Source organism: Lonchura striata, chromosome 2 (genome assembly GCF_050655825.1).
Source record: "Lonchura striata isolate lonStrDom1 chromosome 2, ASM5065582v1, whole genome shotgun sequence".
Taxonomy (NCBI): Eukaryota; Metazoa; Chordata; class Aves; order Passeriformes; family Estrildidae; genus Lonchura; species Lonchura striata.
Genome location: NC_140704.1, coordinates 72,551,838 through 72,575,122, shown reverse-complemented (window position 1 = coordinate 72,575,122; position 23,285 = coordinate 72,551,838). Strand labels below are relative to the sequence as shown.

General features: G+C 41.6%; 1 protein-coding gene and 1 long non-coding RNA gene across 5 annotated transcripts in view; one reads left to right on the top strand and one right to left on the bottom strand.

The window, feature by feature from the left end:
• KCNG2 (potassium voltage-gated channel modifier subfamily G member 2) overlaps window positions 1-23,285 on the bottom strand; it is a 55,606-nt gene that overhangs the window by 9,244 nt on the left and 23,077 nt on the right. For all 4 annotated transcript variants that reach the window (XM_085571554.1, XM_085571553.1, XM_021553396.3 and 1 more), the window contains exon 2: window positions 14,806-15,629. In XM_085571554.1, coding sequence (XP_085427680.1) covers window positions 14,806-15,561 — 756 coding nt within the window. In that variant the 5' untranslated portion in view covers window positions 15,562-15,629. The remainder of the gene's footprint in view (window positions 1-14,805; window positions 15,630-23,285) is intronic.
• On the top strand, window positions 600-23,208 carry LOC146768297 (uncharacterized). Its single transcript, XR_014952760.1, has 2 exons — window positions 600-11,226; window positions 12,068-23,208. It is a non-coding gene; the product is annotated as an uncharacterized LOC146768297 (long non-coding RNA).

Sequence of the window (23,285 nt, the reverse complement as noted above, 5' to 3'; positions counted from 1 at the left end):
CTACCAGGCAAGACTTACTATGATCCTAAGGCTTTTTTCTGTTTCCCTGCCTCCTTCACGTACTGCCCCTGACACATGCAGTTACATTCTTTGATCCACTATCCTGCCTCTTTTTGCTCCAGTAGGAGCTGTTGAGAAGAATGGAAAGCAGGTAAGTAGTACTACAAATGTACAAAATACCCTCTCATTAATGCCCTCTCATTAATGCTTTCTTCTGAACTAGCTCTCCTCATGCCTGTGCCATTTTAGCACACACTTCTCCAAAAGCAACACTATTTATTAGAGGGAAAAAATGTTATCTGGCTCTACTTTATGGAAAGCAACCAAAACCTAAAATCAGCAAGAAGTAGGAAAAACAGAAAGAATAAAACAGACCATGAAATATCTATGAAACAGAACACCATCAATTTGCCTGATTTTCAGATGCCTATCAGGAACAAGGACAGCACTTCATCCAGAGGGGTTGGGGGAAGGGAAGGGAAGGGAAGGGAAGGGAAGGGAAGGGAAGGGAAGGGAAGGGAAGGGAAGGGAAGGGAAGGGAAGGGAAGGGAAGGGAAGGGAAGGGAAGGGAAGGGAAGGGAAGGGAAGGGAAGGGAAGGGAAGGGAAGGGAAGGGAAGGGAAGGGAAGGGAAGGGAAGGGAAGGGAAGGGAAGGGAAGGGAAGAAAAGAGAAAAGAAAAGAAAAGAAAAGAAAAGAAAAGAAAAGAAAAGAAAAGAAAAGAAAAGAAAAGAAAAGAAAAGAAAAGAAAAGAAAAGAAAAGAAAAGAAAAGAAAAGAAAAGAAGAAAAGAAAAGAAAAGAAAAGAAAAGAAACAAGAGAAGACAAGGAGACCTTACATGATCAGTCTGTACTGGCTACTTGCAAGGAGAGGCCATTACTAATTGACAGGAGAGTGCTGGCCAGAGAAGAAGTAGCTACACTGGCTTTCAGAACCTGGACTCTAGAAGACACACGAGGTTCCAAAAAAGACCTCCTGAAAGAACAGGGAAGACCAGAGACCTTTTAAGATGAAGCTTCTGAGTTTTGAGAATTGGTGGTGTGATATAGTTCCCATGAGAACAGGGGTTTGCGCTCACCTCATAGTACTGCTCCAAGTCCTACATGCCCATAAGGTTCAGCTGGCAAAGGAAATGATCTCTTGGTGCCGCTGGAGTTAGCCCTCAGGGTCTGAGATCCTCACCTGGCTGGTCTGCAGCTTTTGTCCGTGCATGAGTGTAAGACATAAGCAGGCTATTACTAATATTTAGAGAATTACAACCTATATGTACAAGAATATATTTACTGCCATTTGCTTGAACAAATATTCTAAATCAAAACGCTACATTTGTACCTGGGGTTTGCTTGGGCAATTTTGCAGCCCTTCAGTGCCATCAGGAAACTGAAGACAAATAGCTACACAGGAAGACACAAGTGCAGGAAAATAAGGTATTGTATTTGAAACTCATCAACATCCATGGCATTCGAGGCAGGATTTCACAGACCTCTGCTTATATGGCTTGCTTGTCTTTGCCCTGACCCATCACAGGTGGGAAACAACTGTGGGTGACACAGGGGTCCAGGTGTGCCCAGGATTCCTGCACAGCCTGCTGTGCTTGGACCAGGCACAACATGCCCAGCCTGGCCTCAGGGGGCAGCTCAGCAGAGAGGATTTGTTTATCAGCCACTGCCACCGACAGAGGCAGACAGGCAGGAAAAAGAATGATGATTTCACCAAGTCAAGGTGTCCTCCAAAGAACAGCTTCAATGTAGAAACACCAATGTCCTTAGTATTTCTGACTAAAATTACCTTGGAATTTTCTATTTCCAGATTTCCAGAATGCTTTTTTTTGGGGTTGGCCCATTTCTTTCACTGAAATTGAAAGTAAAAATCCCCAAGAGAATAATGAAGCACCAGGAGTGTCCTTACTGACACGTGTCTTCCTCTTCCCCTGATTTTACGTGAGTAGAAATCTTCCTCCTTAGCCCCCTCTATTTTCTAGCTCTGATAGAGGCATCAGAGCATTGGAAGTTTACAATGTTTTTTAAAAAGATCCAGTATCTGCAAATCTAAGTGAATGCTTGATCCTGAGCTTTCACAGGAAGAAGCCCAGTTACACTGCAACTTAGCACATCTGACTTCTGAAGAACTGTATTTTCTATCCTAGTGCTCTGAAAGCAAGGCAGACTCAGTTGGCACTTGGAAGAGCTTGAGCAATGGCACTCGGCACTTGCAGCACACCTGGTCCTCACTGACAGGGCAAGATTGCAGCAATCAACATGAGGGCTATCTCCCTGAAACCAAACCAGCATAAAACTGCAGAACCAGAGCAGGGCTGAGTTCTCCACAAGGGCACTTGGGTGCAGTTTGAACAGTTTCCCCAGGGAATGGGAACACCTGCACAGCCCTCCAAAAGAGCCAGCCCAAAAGGGACAGGGCAGTGTGACAAAGCAGTGGAATTCCCAAGGCTTTCACACCTACCCAATACTGGGAAAAGGGGATGTGGTGGCACCTGGCTGTGCTCACAGATATACACACTGCCTAGAACTGTGGTCTTCCAAAACCCAGCACACTTTTTCTATCTTCTCCTCCTCCTCAAGCCTGTCTCACACTAAAAAAAAGAATCTGTCTTGTTCTTCCCCTCTCTCTCACTTATTAATTATATCAAAAGATCAACTGATTTTGAATATAATTTAAAAGTGTATTTTCCCTCTTTTCACTTCTTTCAATCATTTTTTGAAGCTCTTCTCCTCCTGCCTCCCACTCACTGCTAGTTCTGTTTTACTGACCTGTATTTATTTTACTGGTTCCTGCAACCCTGTAAGCCGCTATAATATCTGAGGGTATCTGTTTTTTTCCTTGGAGGAAAGAAGGACAGAGTCAAGCTTACTGTTTTCCTTTGACATTTTTTCCAAACCTGTATCTCTTCCCGCCTCAGTCTCCCTTTATCCTCTTATCTGAGAGCAAGGGAAGGATTTGCCTGTGTTGCCAGTGGGAAGACTTGCCTTCCTGCTGGTAGTAGCTCAGGCACAGCTAGCAGTGAGCTCCCGCAGTGCCCTTGCACTGAAATGCTCTAAGTTGTGATGGATTTTTGCAAGGTGGATGAGACCACAGTGAAACCACACACACTTTCATAGTCTCTCTTTCTGCTCAAGGCAACAGTAAAAACAGTGCTTTCTGTGACAGCAGTGCAGCACACAAGTGCTTACCTTAAAACACCCAACATTTCTACTGTGTGTGAAGGCATCGAGGTGCAGACTGGGAGAAAATCTCTGCAATGTCTGCTCACAGTCAGAGCAGGGACTTTTCGGGAGAGTGCTGCAATTTCTCTTGTCATCATCTCTACCCAGTGCACCAGGTGCCAAGTTGCCAGCACAGCTCAGGATGTATTGGATGGCTGGGATCTTCACACTATTCTCTGTATTTCCTATTTGAATCCAGGCTCAGAAAATGAGATGGGGCAAGGGAAAGAGGTTGTTTGTGTGTGTGTGACTTATGGAAGGGTGAGGGTAGAGCTAGAGAATAGGCAGGGGGGTGGGCTGGCACATGTCCTGATGTTCCACCTGTGGCTAAGCCCCACCAATAGGATATTCCAGCTCCTGTGGCAACCCCTACAAACACAGTCAGTGCTGGACAAGATACCTGGGTTGGGATGTTGCCTTCATGGCACCAGACTCATCCCATGTCACTCTTCAGAGAGCTTCCGGGCTTCTGAGTTTATTCTGGCTGCCCTTGCCTTTAATCACAATTATGACCTGTCACTGCTCATTTCATCTTACTGATGCCTTCAGGTCTGAATATTCACAAGGGCCAAGAAAGCCCCAGACAGTGAGAAGATTTACAGCATCCTTGCTGGCACCTCCTATACCAGCAGGAGTCAGGGACAGGATGGTAATGGCTCACTGCCCTGGAAGGGCAGAAGAGGCTCTTGAGCTGATGCCCCGTGGAGCAGAGGATCTTGCCAAGTGGCTTATGAATCATATGCATGGCTTCAGCTGAGCTGAGTTATAATGTTTAGAAGGACTGACAGACTGTATTTAAAAACTGTGAGATGCACGCAAGCATGTCTAGATAAATGGTTTCCATTGTTAATTACCCACACTGTAACACACTTTAATTCAGAGCATGAGTTTGTCCAACTTTCAGTTCTTTCAGTTCACTGTTGCCCACAGACATTCTCTTATTATGATCCCCACTGCATTAAAAACACTTCTAGTGTCTCACTATAAAGCAGAACTTTGAGATTTTCAACCATTTTAAAAGCTTTTTTTCAATTTATCTGACAAATTAAGGAAGAATATTGTGCAGCACTAATTCAAATGTCTTACAGAAATACCTACATCAGAAGTTACTTTCCTCTGAAAACTTTATAACCTCAAAAAAAAAAATTAAATTTGATTAATGAGTGGTGTTTTACACAGACTAGATCAAAATGTGACTGATTGTACTCAGTATCATGTTTTTGATGTTTTGATTACTTGGAACTAAAATCATGCTTACCGTTAGAAAACCTAACAGCTTTATGGATTCCTCCTGGACCTTTCTCAAGCCTTTGTTTAAAAACTTGTCAAAAAAAATCTTATAACCTTTTTCCCCATGTCTGTACTACTCAATTTGTCTTGAATATAAATGTCTACACTGCAAAAACCAAACTTTTATATTTCATCTCCATTGCCACACACTAGACAATGAAAATGCAAGCATTTATAATTTTGAATGATTTAATGCAATCCTTCTAAGTGCCGTACACATGAATCAGCTCATTACCTCAGCCTAACTATATGAGGTGCAGCCAAATGTAAATCTGCCTGCTTGCTTTCATTCCAAACCTCCAGAACTGATAGCAACATATCCTGGAGTTCTGAAATGAAATTTCCAGATTGTATTTTCATTTCAAATAAATGAAGGAGTTCTCTCCTTCAGAACACTGGGACAGTACTCAATAGGCCCACAGTGCCCAAGCTGTCCTACAAAAGGCAGTGGAGCAGTCTATGGAATACAGGAGCTGTGCTGTACCCCCAGGATATTAGGCTGTGATGAATAGCTCTTATAATTTTACAAACTGTCTGAAGGCCAAGCTGCTATTATTGTGAGATAGCTTCAGAGATTCCCTGGATGATTTACCTGGAAGTTTGGAGAGCAAACTCACTGGTAGAGATAGATATTTATGGGGGTGGAACCAGAGAGATATTAAAAGAATTCAAACATAGAGCATATTTTGCTGGGTGAGCCACACTGCACCAAATATAAACCAGTTAACAATGTGACAAAGTTATGAATGCTTTTATGAAATAGTTTTAGCTGTTTAATTATTTATAACTAATGTTACATTGCAGCATATTTATATAATATTTAAAAGAAGACCCAAGTTTACTATTTATTCATGAGAAGATATCCTGCAGACTGAAAGAGTTCATTGGCAGAGAATAAAGTTATTAACCAGTCCAAAGTAATTTTATCTTAAGTCAACTCTTGCCTTGTTCCCAAGCAGTGCAGAGAAACGCTCTCCATTTTTTCACTTCTAAGCCTAAAACACTGCAGGAAATCTCAGGAAGCTCCCAAAGCCAATATTGTAACCTATTGTCCTGAAAATCTTCCAGGGTAGCTCCTTGACCCATAAGGATTTCTCTCTTTATTTGGGAAAAGCAATCCAATAGGAGACACTGCCATGAGAGCCATGGTTGGGCACTGAGAGCTCAGGCAGCAACTTCACTGAAAGTGAGCAGAAGGTCTGCAGGCTCACTAAGGGACTCAGTGTAAACCTGTCATGCAGTGCTGTGTCCCCATCCTCAATCTAAGGGCAATTCTCGGAGAAAGAAAATACCTCCTAATCCTAATGATACAATGGAGGATGATTTTCTTACTGGGATGATGATTCCTTTATCTGCTCTTGAAGCAGCTGCCGTGACAGAAAAAACAGGTACATCTGCCAAAGTTCAGAGAGCTTAGATGAAGAAGGAAAGCTAGATTTTTGTTTTTTCTTCCAGGGGTGGGACAACTGCAGAAAGCAATTTAGTTTTTTCCCAAGAAGAGCAAGCAAGCCAAGCAGAAGAAATGGTGAGAACTCTACACACATAGTCATGACTAAATACAGCCAGTTGTTATCCAGCATTTTGTCCACACAACCAATATCAAGAACAACCAATCATTCCTTTGAATGTTTTCTATTTGTTAGCAACTTAAGGCAGCCCTGCAAAGAGGAAGGACTGTCTTGTAAAAGAGTTGGCGCAGCTGGCACATGATGTGCTGTTTAACCAGGGGTTTTGCAGGTAGCAGGGGTCCTGGGCAGTGGCTGGCAGAGCTGGTGCAGAGGGCAGTGAGATGTACAGCAGTGATGCAGGCAACTCCCAGTACCCAGTGTGTCTCCTCAGTGTGTGAATACAGCAATCCTGAACTTGGCAAAATAAACTGATACCGAGATATGCTCCATGTAACACCTGGATTTGGACAGCTGGAATGGAGGGATTGAGATTCAGATCCACAAAGTAAAACCAATATGTTCTTTTACATTAGAGACTGTATCTATCAGATGGCTCACAGACAGCTCCCAGGAAAATCATCAAAGGACATGAGCACCACTTCTTGATATTTGCAAAGAATATTTTGCCATTGGTCTCACACTTGTAAATTCCATGGGAGTCAGATAAAAGATGCATACCACTCAGAAAGTTCCACAGAATTTGAGAATTAAGGTTTAGATTTATCAGTGCAGAGGTTCTTAGCTCTGTGATTTTAACGCTGTCTGCACGACACACAGAAGCACCATCACTTATTAAAACCAAACCTCATCACTTCCCACTGCTTTCAGACAAACCTGATCTCTCTGAAAGACAACTTGCCTAGCAAATGTCTCTGACCATCAGAAAGGAGTTGGGAGACCATGCCAGCATGACTCAGACTAGGAGAACTTAGCAGTTACTCCTCAGTTTGGATTTAGCATGAACTAAGTTGGTCTCGCTTGCAAAAAAGAATTTCCTTGCCTAGAAACATGCCTTGCAGGTGAGGCATGAGGAAGGCACCTGAACAGCAGGTATGTAGTTTTATTTTTGTTATTATGATGGCCATAGACATTGTGTTTAAGATATTCTGCCCCAAAGCATTCCCAATCTAAAGTCAAGACTACACAGAACAGGTGATGGAACTAAATGAGGCCAATTGAGAACTTCAACAAGAAAGCAAACATTTGCTTATTACTGACAACTAAAACTGTAAGTAAAGGATGCTATCAAAGCTTGTAATTTGGAGTGTGTGTTACCAGTTTGATTGAAGTACTATCTGAGGAGAAAGCCTTTGGCTTATGAAAGGAAAAAAAGTAAAAAACACCATACTTCTAAAATAGAAGTTCTGCAGTACTTTTGAGTCCTAGAGTCCTACATCCCTTAAACAAGGACATGTGAATATTAAACTGAATATGAATCTCATGTGCCTACAAGAACTTCCTTGTGCACAATGTAGAAAAGGCAGGTGACCATTGCTACTGAGTCATTTGGTCTTTCCCTGGCCTCCAGCCAGCTGTGGCCTGAGGAGTCTGGAGCAGACACAAAATGAAAATTAGCAATATAGGGTACAAGTACAGTAGATTGGTTCAGATGCCAAAACTGGTGATACTGTTACAGCTTATAATATTTGCATTTCAACAGCAGAGCTGAGAGTGGTGTAACAAATTCTCAGATGATCCCTAGGGAAATTAGTTAGTCCAATTCCCCAGGATTCTTTTTATAAAAAGTTACCCTCAGTGCCTATACACTATAAATAGTTATATGTAACACCAGCAGGGAGATATTTTTTAATACATGTTTTTTGTTGAATGTGCTGTATTTTCTAGAACAGATGAAAGTAAAAACACAACCTGCAATTTTATTAATATTTTCATTAATGAAAACAAACCATCTATGCATCACATGTGGCCCTGATTTAAAATTAAGGTCTCAGTATCACAAGCAGAACAACAACTGAACAGTCAGAAAAGAGATAAAGTCATAAAAGTGACACCAGTAATTCCAGAGTCTCAAGCAGAGTGCCATCTTAGGATAGCAAGCACCCCTGGACTTTGTTCAGCATGTCTGTATCTCTCTTGCACTGAGGAGCCCAGCACTGGACACTGCTCCAGGTGTGGCCTCCCCAGTGCTGAGCTGAGGGGAAGAATCTCCTCCCTTGATGTGCTGGCAGCACTTCACCTGATGCAGCCCAGGATCTTTCTGTGGCATCTTTCTTTGCAGCCAGGGTGCAGCCAACTTAGTGCCCACCAGGATCCCTGGGTCCTTTTCTACCAATCTGCTTTCCCTCTGGGTGGTCTCCAGCACGTACTGATGTGTGGGGCTGTTCCTCACCAGGAATGCAGGACTCTGCATTTCTTCTTGCTGAGCTTGCTGAGGTCCACAGTCTTTCTGAGCCTGTTTCTCCAGCCTGTCAAGGCCATTCAGGGTAGCAGCACAACTCTGCAGCCACCACTTGTCCAAAGTTTGCGTCATCAGCAAACTTGCTGCAGGTACACTCTGCTTCATCCTCCAGGCCACTAATAAAGAATTCTAACAGGATTGGAACCAGTACAGACCCCCAGGGCACACTGTTAGTTACTGGGCTCCAACTGGACTCTGTCACTGACCACCATGCTCAGGGCATGGCCATTGATACAGTTTTCAGTCAACCTCACTGTCTGTTAATCCAGCCTCTTACAGAACAGTTTGTCTATTAAAAGCTTGTATAATGATTGAGAATCATTATACAAGACTCTCTAAACCTTGTCTGAGATTACTTTTGTGTGTACCTTTGTGAAATGAAACCTTTAGTCACAGGATTGTTTAAAATGCACATTCAGAATTTACCTCTTCCCCATCCTCAACATTATGGAAGTTGAAGCATGGTGTGTAGATTGAGCTTAGGTTAAATAGTTTTGGCTTTACAAGCTATTATTAACTTCATTATTTATGTCTCTTTGTTGTCATGTTCTTCAGCTGTAGGTTACTGAACTGTAGCTTCCTATCACAGCATCTCTAATTAGGCTAGCTTTTCCCAACACGTTAAAAAGTATGGTGAAGAACGAGCTCTCTGATCTGCTTCTCCTGTTTTGCACTGTGCTGCTACAAAAGACTGAGCTCAGGGGTCTCAGGCCTATAAATGCTTTTTTGAAGCAGAACAGAATGTTTGATAATATTCTCTAAGTTCCACCTTTTCTTCTCTGATAACAAAGACTGCTGTCTAACAAAAAAGAGAAGATTAATTTTCAGAGAGAAATGATTGACATTTCTGTTTTCACCAAGAAAAAAATGAAGAGTCTAGTATGATGACCATCTGGCTTTCAGCTGAACCTCTCTGAATATCTTTTGGTTGTTTAGCTCTTACTGTGTGCTTAAAGCTTTTGCTGTAATATATCCCTGACTGGTTTACTTCTCTGATGTATTAGCTGCTTTATTTGAGTCACTCGATAGCTGCTATTTCTTTAGAGAGGTGAGAAGTCCACTTAAAGGTAGGATATGTCTAAAATGTCTTGAGGATACTCTGTGCCTCTGGCTATTTTTATGCCTTGGAGATGACTTTTGTGGTGGTCTTGAAAGAGCCTGGTGCCTGAGTGTCGTGGTTTGACACGGAAAGATAATTTTTTCCGGAAGGAAGGGGTCAATTTAGATATTGACCAATTGAAAGTAGACACGCCTCTGAGAACACAGAGGGGTTGAAAGCAGAATTCCCAGGGGAACTCGCTCTCTTTGGTTCCGGTCAGCGTGCAGTGCAAACCTCCCCTGCCCAGCCACGAGCTGGGTGGGGGAGGGGAAGCCCCATGGCCTGAGAAAGGTAGGCTGAAAGCCCCAAGGGTGGTGAAAGGACTGGAACCGGGCTGGCCCCTGCAGATGGAAGGGTGGAAGAAATCTGGGATGTCTCCATTTCCCCCCCCAGAGTTCCTCTCCCGAGAGGGAGAGAGAAAGCCGCAAGGAAGGAGGAGCGGGGGGAGCTGCTGCAAGGTGCCCAGTTGTGTGGGAGTTGCTGGATGTCCGGGCATCGAGCCATCCTGGGAGTTCGGACTTTTAACCCTTTCTTGAGAAATGAAAGCTTTGTGAATTTTCCTTTCCCCTCCTCGGTTTGAAAGAGAGGAAGAGGGACACCTTGGACCCTGGGATGAGATGTTGGAAGGAGGAATTCTGGATGGGAGGGGGACAAGGAGTGGCTTTTGGCTGGACTTTTCCGTGTTAGCCACAACCTGAACCAAATCTTCTCCTTCAAGAGGGACTGTGTTTTGGGAGGATGCCACTGAGTCAAGAGACCTGCTTCAGCTGGGAAAAAGACAAAAGTAGAGTGAACAGAGAAAAAGTTAGGGAGTTTGTAGTAGCGCCCCCTTGTCCTGGAAAGGAAAGAGAAGAGAAGAAGATCTCTGTTCTTGAGCCCTCGGCCCCAGGGGAAAATGGGGGGGGACTGTGGTCCCAAACAATGAAAAACTGAACTGTTGTTTTCTCCCCTCTTGGCAGGGCATCCTTGAAAGGAAAAATCCTAAAGGCAGTCTGACCATCCATGCATTGGTGGTGAGAGCACTGTGCATGGAAAGGAGAAGGGTCACCATGGCAAACTTTTTCTCCGGGCGGTGCCATGTGTGACATGGAAACACAGGATGTGGAGCTGTGTTTCTTGGGGGGTCTGTGGCACAGGGGAGACTCTGTTCCCTCGATGGACTGAGCATCGATTGTCTGGAGGGTGGAAACCTGATTGGGGTCCAGATTGTGTCTCACTGTGGTTTGTTGGAGTTGGGTGGTGGGGGGGGAGGAATGGTTTGCAAGGTTTTCATTTGGATCTTTGTGTGTTTTTTTTTTTCCTTCTTTAGTTTTCTCTTTTCTTTGTAGTGGTAGTTTAATAAAGTTTTTTTCCTGTTATTAAGCTTGGGCCTGCTTTGCTCTATTTTAGATTCCACTTCACAGCATTCAAGGTAGGGATCACATTTTCATGGGGGCACTGGCATTGTGCCAGTGTCAAACCATGACACTGAGGACTCTCGCTATGATTTTGTCTCAGCAAATTTAGCCTTTAGAGGAGACTTTTCACTGTTAAATCTAAATCTTCCATTCTGAAAATTTTGAAATAAAAGGTTTATCATTGTCTTGTTACTTTACATGGAAGAACCTGACTGCCTTCACATGTTTGTTTTCTTCAGATATTTGAAGTGTCCCTTTCCTGAAATTTCCAGAAGGAGCTATTATACACATTACTGAATTGGTGGATTTTATTTAATTAGTAAATAAAATCTAAATGAGAAAAAATCCTACTTTGGTAAGTGAAAAGTAGTTCAGGATCTGATTCTATTAACTCTACAGACAATTGTGCAGCATCTGAAATACATAATACTACTCCCAAAAAAGAGTAACACTCAAGGTGAATCAAGGTGACCTTTAGTAAGAACAAGTATCTACAGTACAGGGGAGCATGAGCCTTCCCACTCTTGTTAAACCACCAGGGATTGCCACTGTCAACCAGAACACCTGGAGCAGCTAATAAACTTAACAAAATGTATGATTGAGTTTTCTGCTCTATTTTAGAAGAGAAAGGCAGGCACCTAAAATTATTTCCTCATGCATCTGGCAATTACTTCTAACTTTTAAGATCCCACACTTCCATCTTGTGTGAGGTCATTCACACCTCTGCAGGATGTCACTGGGTGTTCAGACGGCATTAAAGGATCAGGGTATGGAAAATTGCTCCCCAGCATGGCTCTTTTCATTACTGGCTTCTCTGTCTTTCCCTGAAGCACTAACAGGACAGATAGATGGCACATAGAGATTTTGTTTTCTGTAGTAACATCAGATCAAGGAAAAGCCACTACTTGCTAGCCAGAGCACCTGTGACAGCCCTGACATGGAACCACAACAACAGCAATGTCAGCCAGAAAGCCTGGAAAATGTGCACACTGAGTATGGTGTGCCTTTGAAGTAGTATTTACTATTTATTTGTTCCTTAGTCAGGAGGGATGTGCATCCTTTTTCTGCTTGTTAGGAGACTGCAAAGCCAGACCAAAGAGCTATCTCTGGGCACAAATTTTAATCTAGATACTGGGGATACAGCTCAGGATTATTACCATGAATTTGAATTCACATAAGCTCTCTTATCTCCACAGCTGTTACTTGCAGAGCTGCCTTGGCTTGCTAAGCCACACAAGGAGTACACACAGGGAGTCTGCAGCCACAGTCCCAGACACTACAGGCGATTCCAAGTGGGCAGATGCCTACTCCTTGCCTTGCCAGAGGTGATCCTTCACCAGTCCCCTGTGCAAGAGAGCCACCTTTGTCCCAAACGAAATAACCATTTCCAGTCTGTCCACAGACCTTCCCTGTGCAAAGTGCAGAACAAAGATTATTTGCAAGAGCTCTGTGCTTTTAGAATTTAAAGGCATAGAAGAACATTGGATAATTTATTCTGATTGTCTGTCTCTGTGTTGCAAGAATTTCACCTTTGTAACTTGATCTGCAATTCATGTTTTTCTTTTGATTGAAATAAATTCTGTTTAGGTCAGGGCTAAACAAAAGGACACTAAGCTTTTAGCTGAAAATGTCTAAAAGCACAAAATCCACTAATTTGGTATTAAATACTGGCATATAGTTTCCCATATGAATTTATAAGGATCCAGCTTTTAGCCATGTACCATACCCCTACTTAATTTAAAGGTCTCCTAGATTATACAGTTCTTCTCCCCTCATAAAAAACCCACTTATATGCCTAATCCACTCACCTTCCTTCCAATAATTTAAATCAACTGAAATGTTAAGTTTTCTTATTGTATGACATTTTCCCCAGGTGTCTAAGATTTATAGGTTTTTTAGCCCTCTCACAATTTTTCAAAACACCATTAAAAACATGAATGTGAGAACCAACAGCAGTACTCTAGAGTCAGTCTCACCAATACTGCATAAAGGCACAAAAAATTTTCCAGCTTCTTATAAATACTCCCCATCTTTAATATTCAGGGATGGCATTAACCCTTCTGATTTTATACTGCAATAGGAATTTATGATTGCTTGTACCGTAAATATTATTTAGAGCCTCATTCTGGGAATCAGAGTCCCTATTTTTAAATGAGCAAGCCTTCATTCATCTTTACTGAAAAATTTTGAATTTGACTCCTTCTAATGGTTCTCTAATGGTGCTCCTTCTAATGGTTCCAGCTTACCGAGAAATCCAGGCTTCTCTCATATGTTTGCTCTGTCCTCATTATTATCCTGCTCCACCCAGAAAACATTATTGGCCTATTATTATGAGTCCCTATTTATGTTTGGATCATTAGTAAAAACGTAAGGTTCCTAAACTCTCATAATTCATAATTAAAGCAGTAGTTCAGCTCTTCCTTAAACCTGGGAACAACTAAATGCTAAATACATCTCAGTTTTCAACAGTAAAATATCCCTTGTGCTTAGAATTCAGGGTACTGGAGCCCTGATGGCTAATTACACTAAAAGGTGTGTATACTGGAAAGGATATCTTTAAAAAAACATTATTAGGACAACATAGTGTTAACTGGGTGCCCAGTATTACCATCCTCAAACTTTAAATTACAAAAACCTCTTAAAATAAAGATCTGATAATAAATCATATATTAGTTAACATACCAATGTTTTATCTTTTTTCCTGACTGCTCCTGAATGAGTCTGATTCTAAATCAAACTGCTCAGGTGGGATATAACCTGAGCAGACCTCGCAAGCAAAAGGTGGGTTTAACTGTACACAGGGTGCTCAGTCAGATGCAGGGGTCTCTCTGGAGCAGCTGGATCCATTTTCCATCACTTTGCATTTTACTTTCAAGGTGACATAACAGTAAATGCCTCCCGTCTGGGGATGGTCTCCCTCTTTTCTGCTTGTGACAGTAGGGCACAAGCCATCCAGTCCCCGGGTGACAGCACATGGGAAGAGCTGCTTCCAGGAGAGCTCAGCCTTCAGCTCAGAGGCAGCACTTCATGGGGTGAAGTACTTTCTTAGTAGCTGAAGTTCACAACCACATTTAATGACCACGGGGCTAGCAAATAAGCCCGAACATTTAGTGTCAAGCTTGGACTTGGGTAAAACTAGAGAGGGCATGAATTCTTCAAAACATCCCCACCTCCAACTCCTCAGTTTGATTTCACCACCTATGTAAAGAAAATGTAAATGTCCTCCTCTTCCATTTTTCAGATGAGCTCTCACTGGCCTACATAAAATTAATTATAGGGAAGTGAACTGCTTGCACAAAAAAAGGGACTAAACCCTTAGGAAATTTGATGAACTTAAGAATAAACAAAATATCTGTAAGACTTGATTTTCAAGGGCATGAATCATCTACAGTTTACACTTCAGCATACTAAGCAGGTCTGAAAATTGGGACAATTGCTCTGTTTCTGCTGTTAAATTGCTGCCTCAGCTTCCCTGGCCTTTACATCACCCTATAGCATCAAAATACTTTAGATGTGGTTTTTACACTGGCACACTTGAGAGTTCATTCAAATTGTTAAAGTACCTTTAGGGAAAATTGATTTGTTAGCTCTAAACTTAACCTCAAAACATTAAACCAGAAGAAAAAAGAAAGGCTGTTTTTTATTCCCAGAGTAGATAGTTTGTCATCTGGTTAGACATATCAGAAAACAAACTTGGTGGGTAAGGCTATCTGCTGGTGTGAACTAGCTAAGCTGGGCTAGCAGGGCAGAGTTTGGCCCAATCTTGCCTCGGTTTTAAGTGACATGATGCTTTCTGTGCTCTACCCAGCCAGCCCTCCACATCATATATACTGAACAGAATACCTGCATATCTGCTGGAGTGATTTTTCCTGTCACCTTTCCTGAGGAGACAACGATGCAAAACACGGTCTGCCCCAAGAAAGGCTGCACTTACCCGATCCTCTTCTTCTCTGACATCTGGCATGGTGCTGATGCAGAGGCTGACAGCAGTGATGGCAACAAAAGAGATTGAAATGCAAGCAAAGATCTTTCCTGGGATCCCTGAGTGGGGATTCTCCACCATATCCCTGAGCTTTCGCATGCACAGACTCAGTCGGCTGTTGTCCTGGAAGGCACATTGTGTAGCTTCATTAAATACCATCTCCCTTTCAAACAGCCTGGCCTCAGCTGCCTCTTCCTCTTTCTGTCGCAATCTCTTTTTACAGCACCACTCCAGGTGGTCCTCTTCTATCCCCCAGTACACAAGCTCCTCCTGGAACGAAAGAGCACACATCTCCCTGAGAAGCCTCAGCTTCCCAGCTGTCAGGAATGTCATGATCGTTCTGAAGGCACTAGGATTACGGTCAAAAAAAAATTCATTGCAGCTAACATCATAATCATCGCAGATGTCCATGATCTCATCATAATTGTTGCAAGATTTTAGCTTCCCAAGCCTGGTCAAGGGGCAGTTCTCCAAGGTGGTCCAGGGAATTTTGTACTTAATACCCCCTACATTGATGATCACAAACCTGGACCGATCATCCAAGCGGGCTAAGCAGCACAGATCTTCTCCAGGATGCAGAAGCTTGGCCTTTTTGAAGAAGAATCCTTTCTTGGTTTGTACTTCACACAGGTTTTCCAAGTTGTTGAAGGAGCGGGAGCTGAAGTCAGGATCTGCATTCCTAGTGAGCAATGCCATTTCGTGGTACATCTGTTGAGTCCATAGGGAGGTTGAGTCTACTCAAACAAAAGCATCTGGAGCTTGACCAGAAAGTCTATCTGTAAAACAGAATTTTAAAATTACAAGAAAAGTGAGGCACTCTTAAATTATAACAATCCTATCCTCTCCCTCCCGAGAAACTCCTCTATGGCATTCCTTCTTCCCCCATTATTTTAGGACTATTTTTGCTTGATAGTTGCTTGGGGAAAGAACTTAGACTACAATCAGGTCAGAAACCATGCTGTTACTTCTCAAGGGTTTAGTTAATGATTGAATGGAAACAAAACCAGTGTATTACCATTTTTAGAAATTTCTAGAGGTTCAAGCTATATCCTGGACATCAATGCATACTAGAAGAGAAATCTAATCATGTGGATAAATGGCAATTTACAGTTTAGCAATTTAATTAAAAAACTTAGTTGTGAATGGTTTTTCAATTATTTTGGCCCATCTACATTATGTTCCTATTACAAAAAGCCTATAGGGTGAGGATAAAATGGATACTTACAGTACAGTCAGATGGCAAAAATGTGGGTAATTCCTAACCTAAATTCACTAAGCCTGGGTAGCAAGAGCAATGAATATGTGGGAGCTGAGGGCATACTGGGTCTGAGCTAAAACCAGAGCTTGCCTGGGAGCCTGGAACTGCTGGAAACTCTGCTGTGGGCTTGGCTGCAGTTGTGGACAAGTTTCCAAACAGCCTGGCAGCAGCTCTGAAACAGGAGATCAAACTCAGAATGAAGCTGAGCTGGAATTGACTCGGTTGCTGCTCTTACTTACTTCTGGACAGTACAGAACCCAACTGGTCACATTCAGAAGGAATTATGAATAATTCCAGGATTTAATTTGTGCTTCCTGCTTATCCCTCCTTTACCACACCACAGTCCACATTGCTTCCTTACTTTCTCTGAAGCCCTTCACATGCATTCTTCAAAGCTGTATCTCTAAAGCAATACTGGGATGTCTTTAAATGCTACCATGTAATCACATTTGTGAATCACCCAAAACTTCCTGAATTGCTCAGATATGAAGTAGGAAATAAAAAGTCAGTGTAGGATCACTGGGTCTCCACACAAAGACCCAGGCTGAGAATGGATGCAGTGATGGGGAACAATTTTAAGCAGAGGATGGAGAAACCGAGAAAGAACTGACTAGTGAAGGAAAAACTGACATTTTTGATGAAGAATGGTAATCATGAGGCAGTAAATCCATAATTTATAAGCAACATCCTCCAATTCCCTCTGAATCTCATGCTTCAATCAGGAGAAAACAACAAATGGGTGCTAAGAAAAACAGGAGAACATACGCATTCAAACACATCTCCAGAGGGGCAACTTCCTTTATCTTTAATCGGCTCACCAACTCTTAGCTCATTAGACTTAGTAAAAATTATCTTTGACAGAAACTGGTGAATACTTTTAGTCACAGCCCTGAATCACCCTCTAAACATTCTTACCAACCACACTCAAGCAACAACACTGCAGTAACAGTGGTACTTTTGCTTCAACATTTCTGCGAGGATCCAGTCCCTGAATTTCAGAACACTTAGATATTTGTAAAAAGCCAGAGAATCATTGCTTTAAATTGTTGCAAAAAGCTACAGTCACCCAAAGATACTTTCCAGCACCATGAAAATTTCAGAAGAGCTAACGATGCCAAAATCTCTACAATTTCACTTCAGGGGAGAGAAATAATTGTTTCATAAACATTTGTTTCTACAGGGCAGCATGAGCAACAGAGAAGAGCTCCTTCATCTGGCTAAGGGCCAGTAAAGGGCAACACGCTCTCTAAGGAATGGGCGCTTTTACAGCACAGGCTTGAGTGCAGCTGGGATTGCAAATACCATTACTGTCACAGCAAGAGCACACTGTCAGCACGGCATATGCTTTAAGGATTTGGTCTCTTGTTGCTTTCTCTTGGTAAGATAAAATATTCACTGTCACTACTGAGGGCTCTGCACTTTTGTTTTCATGCTGCACTTGTTCCACAAGTCAACATACTAAAAGTAGTTTACATTGTTTTGACATCAAGGCAGGATTTATTTTTTTCCTCTCCCCCATGTAGCAGGTTGTTGCATAAAGGGACCAGATACATTTCACAGAACTGCTTTGAATCTAATCTTATATGCACTTCTTCCTCCTTTTAAGCAGGAGCTAACTCAATGTGAAAATCTGTAAGTATGTTGTTTGCTACAAAATCTATGAATTACAATATTTTATTTTGTGAATATAAAATGATGTTGCTTAACCCTAAAGCTTAAGAATGCAGTTGTTTTTTTTTTTTTAATCATCAGTGGATAAGTAGAAAATGAGAGAGAAGTAGTTACAAATTAAAGTTGCCTATGGTTTAACAGGTTGATTCTGGACGGTGCAGGGCAGCACCAGATGCTGAAGTTCAGTAACTAAAATGAATTTTCTGACATCACAGTTCAACATCCCAGAATCCATAATAGCTGGCAGCATTTGTTTTGGAAATCTCATATTTAATCTCAGATTAAAAGATAAGCATGTGAAGACAGTTGTATTTATTATTCTCCTTGGCACTTCCACCTTGTGAGCTGACTGCCCAAGACCAGGCTCAGATGTCAGTGGAACAGCTTGTGGTGCCATTTTAACTCTCCTATAGAAAACCAAAATACTGTGGGCTCCCAATTTGGCATCTATCCTGAGAAATAAAACAAGCCTGGAAGGTCTGCTTCTGATCCTATGTGCATGGAATGTATCATGACTTTCACTAAATATTAAAGGGTGTTTCAAAATTATGTAGGTCTTAAAATACTCCCTGCATGCCAGGGTTATCTTATGTATGCACATGCCTGCAGTAAAGCATCCCATTGAAGATTAATATTAAAAGCCGATACTTCCAGAAATTATACTGCATTATCATCCAGTTGGCATTTCTACTATTTAATCTGACACATGGGTGCAGGAAAGTCTATTAAAACACAGCCTGGAATAAGTTGCCCATCACAGGGATGAAGGACAGAATTTGACTCTGTATTTGTTGTTCATAGTTTTGAAGTGCTGTGGGAGAAATGCTGTATGAATATTTCAGTTTGAGGATCATATACAAAATGGGTCATACATTGTGTGGATTCTTTTTTTTTTTTTAAGCATAGTCCAACAAATTTTATTCACTAAGAAGTACTTTCTTTGGCCATCTGTGTATGCACTTGTATGTCTATACACACACATAAGTTCAGCTACATTTTGTCAACAGCAAACAGCTGAGATTTTCCTCACAAGGAAGATCAGGTACAATACAGGCATTTCTCATAAAGGATTTCAAAGATTTAATAAATGTCAGAAGCACAAAACTGCCTCATATTCTTCTTTTTGCTAAATGATTTTCTCTGTGGAGAGTGGGCTATTTCCCTGCTTACTGCCTTTTCACTTTGCCTGATCCCACACCAGCATTCCTCATTATCCCATTCTATCAGTACCGCTGATCTAAGTCATATGTGATTCTCCATGTGACTCCCCTGGTCTCAAGTTGCCTTGGATAAGAATGAAAAATGGGGCAAAATCATCCCTACCAAGAGGCTGAGCAGCCTGGCAAGGAGAACTTGAAAAGAGTGGTGAAAGAGAGGTAGTGGTGGAGCAAAGACTGCAGGGTGCCATGGCAGCAGAGACCTTTGGAGGAAGGGTGACCGCATAAAGCGTGTGCACATAAATGAGCGTACAGGAAAGTGTCATGGGCAGAGCAGTCACACCTTTTCTGAGAAACCAGCCTGACCAGGTGGCTCTGAAGGTCCTATAGACAAAAGTAGGTGGCCGGGGTTGGAAATGGAGAATTCAGAGATCTTTGTGCCATTGCACAGAAGAAAGCTGTTACTCTGAGGATGTTCAAACTCTGAAAGAGAAAGCTGAGATGTGCTTTAAATTGTTGCAAAGAACCAAAATATCCTTTGGGATATTAAAAATCCATCTGGACACAGTCCCAAGTAACCTGTTCTAGGTGATGGCACTTCGAGCAGTGACAGCTAAAACAGATGAACTCTGGAGGTCCCTTTCTACTTGAAGTACTCTGTGATTTTGAGAACAGTCTCTTTTAAAGGCTGCTGTTAAATTACAAAGTACTGAAAGCTTACATTTGGGCTACAGTAGCAAGAGGAACCTGTGAGACATTTTAGTAATTAATGTTTTAAAGATTTCCTTTGTGAAACGAAACTTATTTTGACAGAGAACAGGTAATTGTGTCATATTTAAAGCCACAAGCATGAAACATATATTAGGTGACCACAAGACTTTTTCTCTCAATTCCAATGAAGGTTGAGTCAGTGAATCTGTTTTACAGTGCTCAGCCATTTCTAGTCAGGGATGTGCTGAAACCTGGCATTGCTGCCTGGGACCAAAGCAGTACCTACTTCTTACTGTGACATGATTTATAAATCACAGCATACACACTCACTAATACTATACCTTTCACATGCAACTGACCTTCCATTTGGTGATCTAACAGCTAATAGTGTGGACAAAGAGGTTTAGGAGATCCACGCTACTCTTGCACTTCTTACAATCCAGTAGAACTTCGACTCCTAATAATAAATCATTGCTAGTCATTAGGGAAACATGGAGAGGAGAACACCTGCCCATGAAGCTTACAAAATGCAAAACAGATGGGGTGCAAGAAATACGCATATTTAAAAACAACAAAACAAACCCCAACAAAACAAAACTGAAAAGGGTACTGGGATGCAGCTAAGCCTAGAAGGCAGATCCTACAGTATTTGGGGAATTATCTTCCGAGTTTGTCCACACTGAACATGACTACGGCTCCCTACACACTCATTATCACAGAATCCTAGAATCATTTATGTTGGAAAAGACCCTTAGGGGATCCCTGAGTCCAACCATTACCCTGACACTGCCAAATCCACTAAACCACATTCCAAAGTGCCACATCTATGGTCTTTTAAATACTTCCAGGAATGGTGACTCACACTTCCCTGGGCAGCCTGTTCCAATGCCTGACCACCTTATCAGACATGCTTTAAACCTGCCCTGGCACAACTTGAGGCTGTTTCCTCCTGTCCTATCTCTTGGTACTTGGGAGAAGAGACTGAACAGCATCTCTCTATGCCCTTCTTTCAGGGCAAGTTTAACTTGGACACAATAAATTTTTCATACTTCTGTATTTATTATCAGTAAACTTTAATATCCCTAACCTCCTAAGCTCCTGCTTAGGGAAGGCAATAGCTCAACAAGTTGAAAAGGTACTAGAATTTTGAACATTTTGTCTGTTTCTTCACCAGAGTAACAGGAAGCAGTGACACATCTTACACCCCTAGCTGAGATGTCCCCATCTAACAGAAAAAGAAGTGTTTCTTGTACAGGTATGGAGCACAGTAGCCAAGATAGTTTTCTCCAGAGAGTGTTTTGGGGGCCTTGAGGAGGATGCTGCATTAGTCAGTCGAAGAAGCTCAGAAGACTCATGCTGTAATGAAGGCTGCAAAATTCAGCATGTGAAACTAGACATTGTTTCATACTCTGAGTGTACAATTTCCTTAATATTTTCATTAATTCAGTGGGTAAAAAAGTAATAATTTTCTTCTCTGCACATCCCTCATCACATTTTGGCCACACTACATAATTAGCTGAAACAATTCATTTTTTTTAAATGAAAATATTAATTAGGCTCAACATTAATTATTCTGACATACATCCATAGCTATTTGTCTCCATTAGAAAGATTGAGTTGTCTTGTGTCATTGCACTTGCCAGAGATCTATAGTGAAAGCATTAACATTGTGACATCTTTAAGAAATCAGGGATTTGGTTACCATCTACATGAAGGTATGGGATCTTACCTGTATATTCATAGCTAAACTCAATCTTATTCTGCACTTCCACAAGCTTTCAGTGCCTATTTATCTTTGTACCCTAAAGAGCATGAAACTATTATTTCTACAAAGCTATTTGCTTGCACTGAAGACATCTGTCTTTGTCTTCAGTTGCACAGCAGACAAAGACAGATGTGCTAGGTAAAATACAGACAGAGGAAGAACCGCTTATTTCTGCATTCCGAAGTACAGAATTCTGTCCCAGCTAGCAAGCTTCAAGATTTCACAAGGGTCTTAAAACATGTATTTCGCTTAAAAAGAACTATAAAAAAAAAAAAACAAGCAGAGACTGAAAGGATTAGGCAGAAAAGTTTTTCCCCACAGATTTATTACTACTTACAATAAAACAGAGCTTCATGATCAAACCATGTTTTATTTGTTTAGGTGGATTAACCCTCAGTTGGTTACCAGAAAAACAGGTTTGCAAAATGTGCTTTCACCCTCAGTTCATATTTACTGAACAACCGAACAGACTCCAAATATGCACCAAGTGGATGATGTGCTAAAGGGAAGGGACTTCAGAGCAGAGCTGTACCTCCCAGACTCTGGGAAGATTAGACTGGACATGGAGATTTGTTTGATCCAGTTCCTGTTAACTGCAATTTTGGATTAAGTATACAGTGTCAAGAGCCTAAAATTAAAATGTGTTCTGTCTGCAATTGCTTGGTCAGAAATTGAGCCCTATGAGCATACTACCTTTGACCCTTACTGGAAGCCACTAGATGGTGAAGTTTTTATTCTTCCTGAATCACACACGAGTTTATTTTAGGAGCCTTACTGATTAATCCTCTTAGTATCACATTTAATCAGCCAGTTAGATAAGGTACTATGAGTTAATTGCCAATCTGAAATATTTATTTCCCTTTTCTTAGATTATTGCATTTCAGAATAAAAAATAAAATTATCAAAATCCAGTTTTTTTAAGTATCTGCTCCAGTCATGATTACATACCCAGAGCCGGCCTAAGATACAATGTGAATGGCACTATTAAATGCAAAACTGACAGACTGTGTAGTATTTTAAAACACATTGTTTGTCCCTCTCATCCAGGAAATTAAAAAAATTGTCTCATTTCCATTGCCAAAACTTGGGAAGCACAAAAAAAACAAGCTTTGGTATCTGAAAATCACAGAATGATCAGTCAAGTGTTTCAGTTGGACTGCAGATCACTGTGGGTTGAAAAAAGCAGTTTTTAACACTAACTCTGCTCCTAACACTGATCTTTTCTTTCTGATCCATCCTACAGGTGTCCTGGCTTGTAAGATAAGCATGTATTCTATTTGCCATCTGTTGGAGGTTGGGCAGTTTTCTTATTTCTTCCAAGAGCAATGTCTCCCTCTGGGGAGTTATCTTGTGTTAATGGATCATGAAATGACTCACTGCATGACTGGTAAAGTTACATCGTCCCATTGTGAGATGCTCCACCCAGAGGGAGGAGCCAAGCATCCTTACCTGCATAAAATCAGCACTTTTTGGGACACCAGAGAAGCCCTTTGCTGGATTCCCAGAGGAGCAGCTTCTTCCCTGCTGGTTTCCCAGAGGAAGACCAAGCCCATCTACTCTATCACCAGACCTCCAGAGAAAGCTACACCCTTCTACAGATTACTGCTTCAGCAGCATTTCATCTGCCACTCCAGGAGGAGCAGCCACCATTTAACTGGATTACTACCAACTGGATTACTTCTCAGGGTGTCAGGTTTCTGACTCTATCACTAGTTTTGTTTGTACTAATTACATTTCTTAAAATTTTTATTTAGTCTTTTTCCTAGTAAAGAACTGTTATTCCCATTCCCATATCTTTGCCTGAGAGCCTTTTAATTTTGAAATTGTGGTAATTCGGACGGAGGGGGTTTACCTTTCCCATTTCACAGGA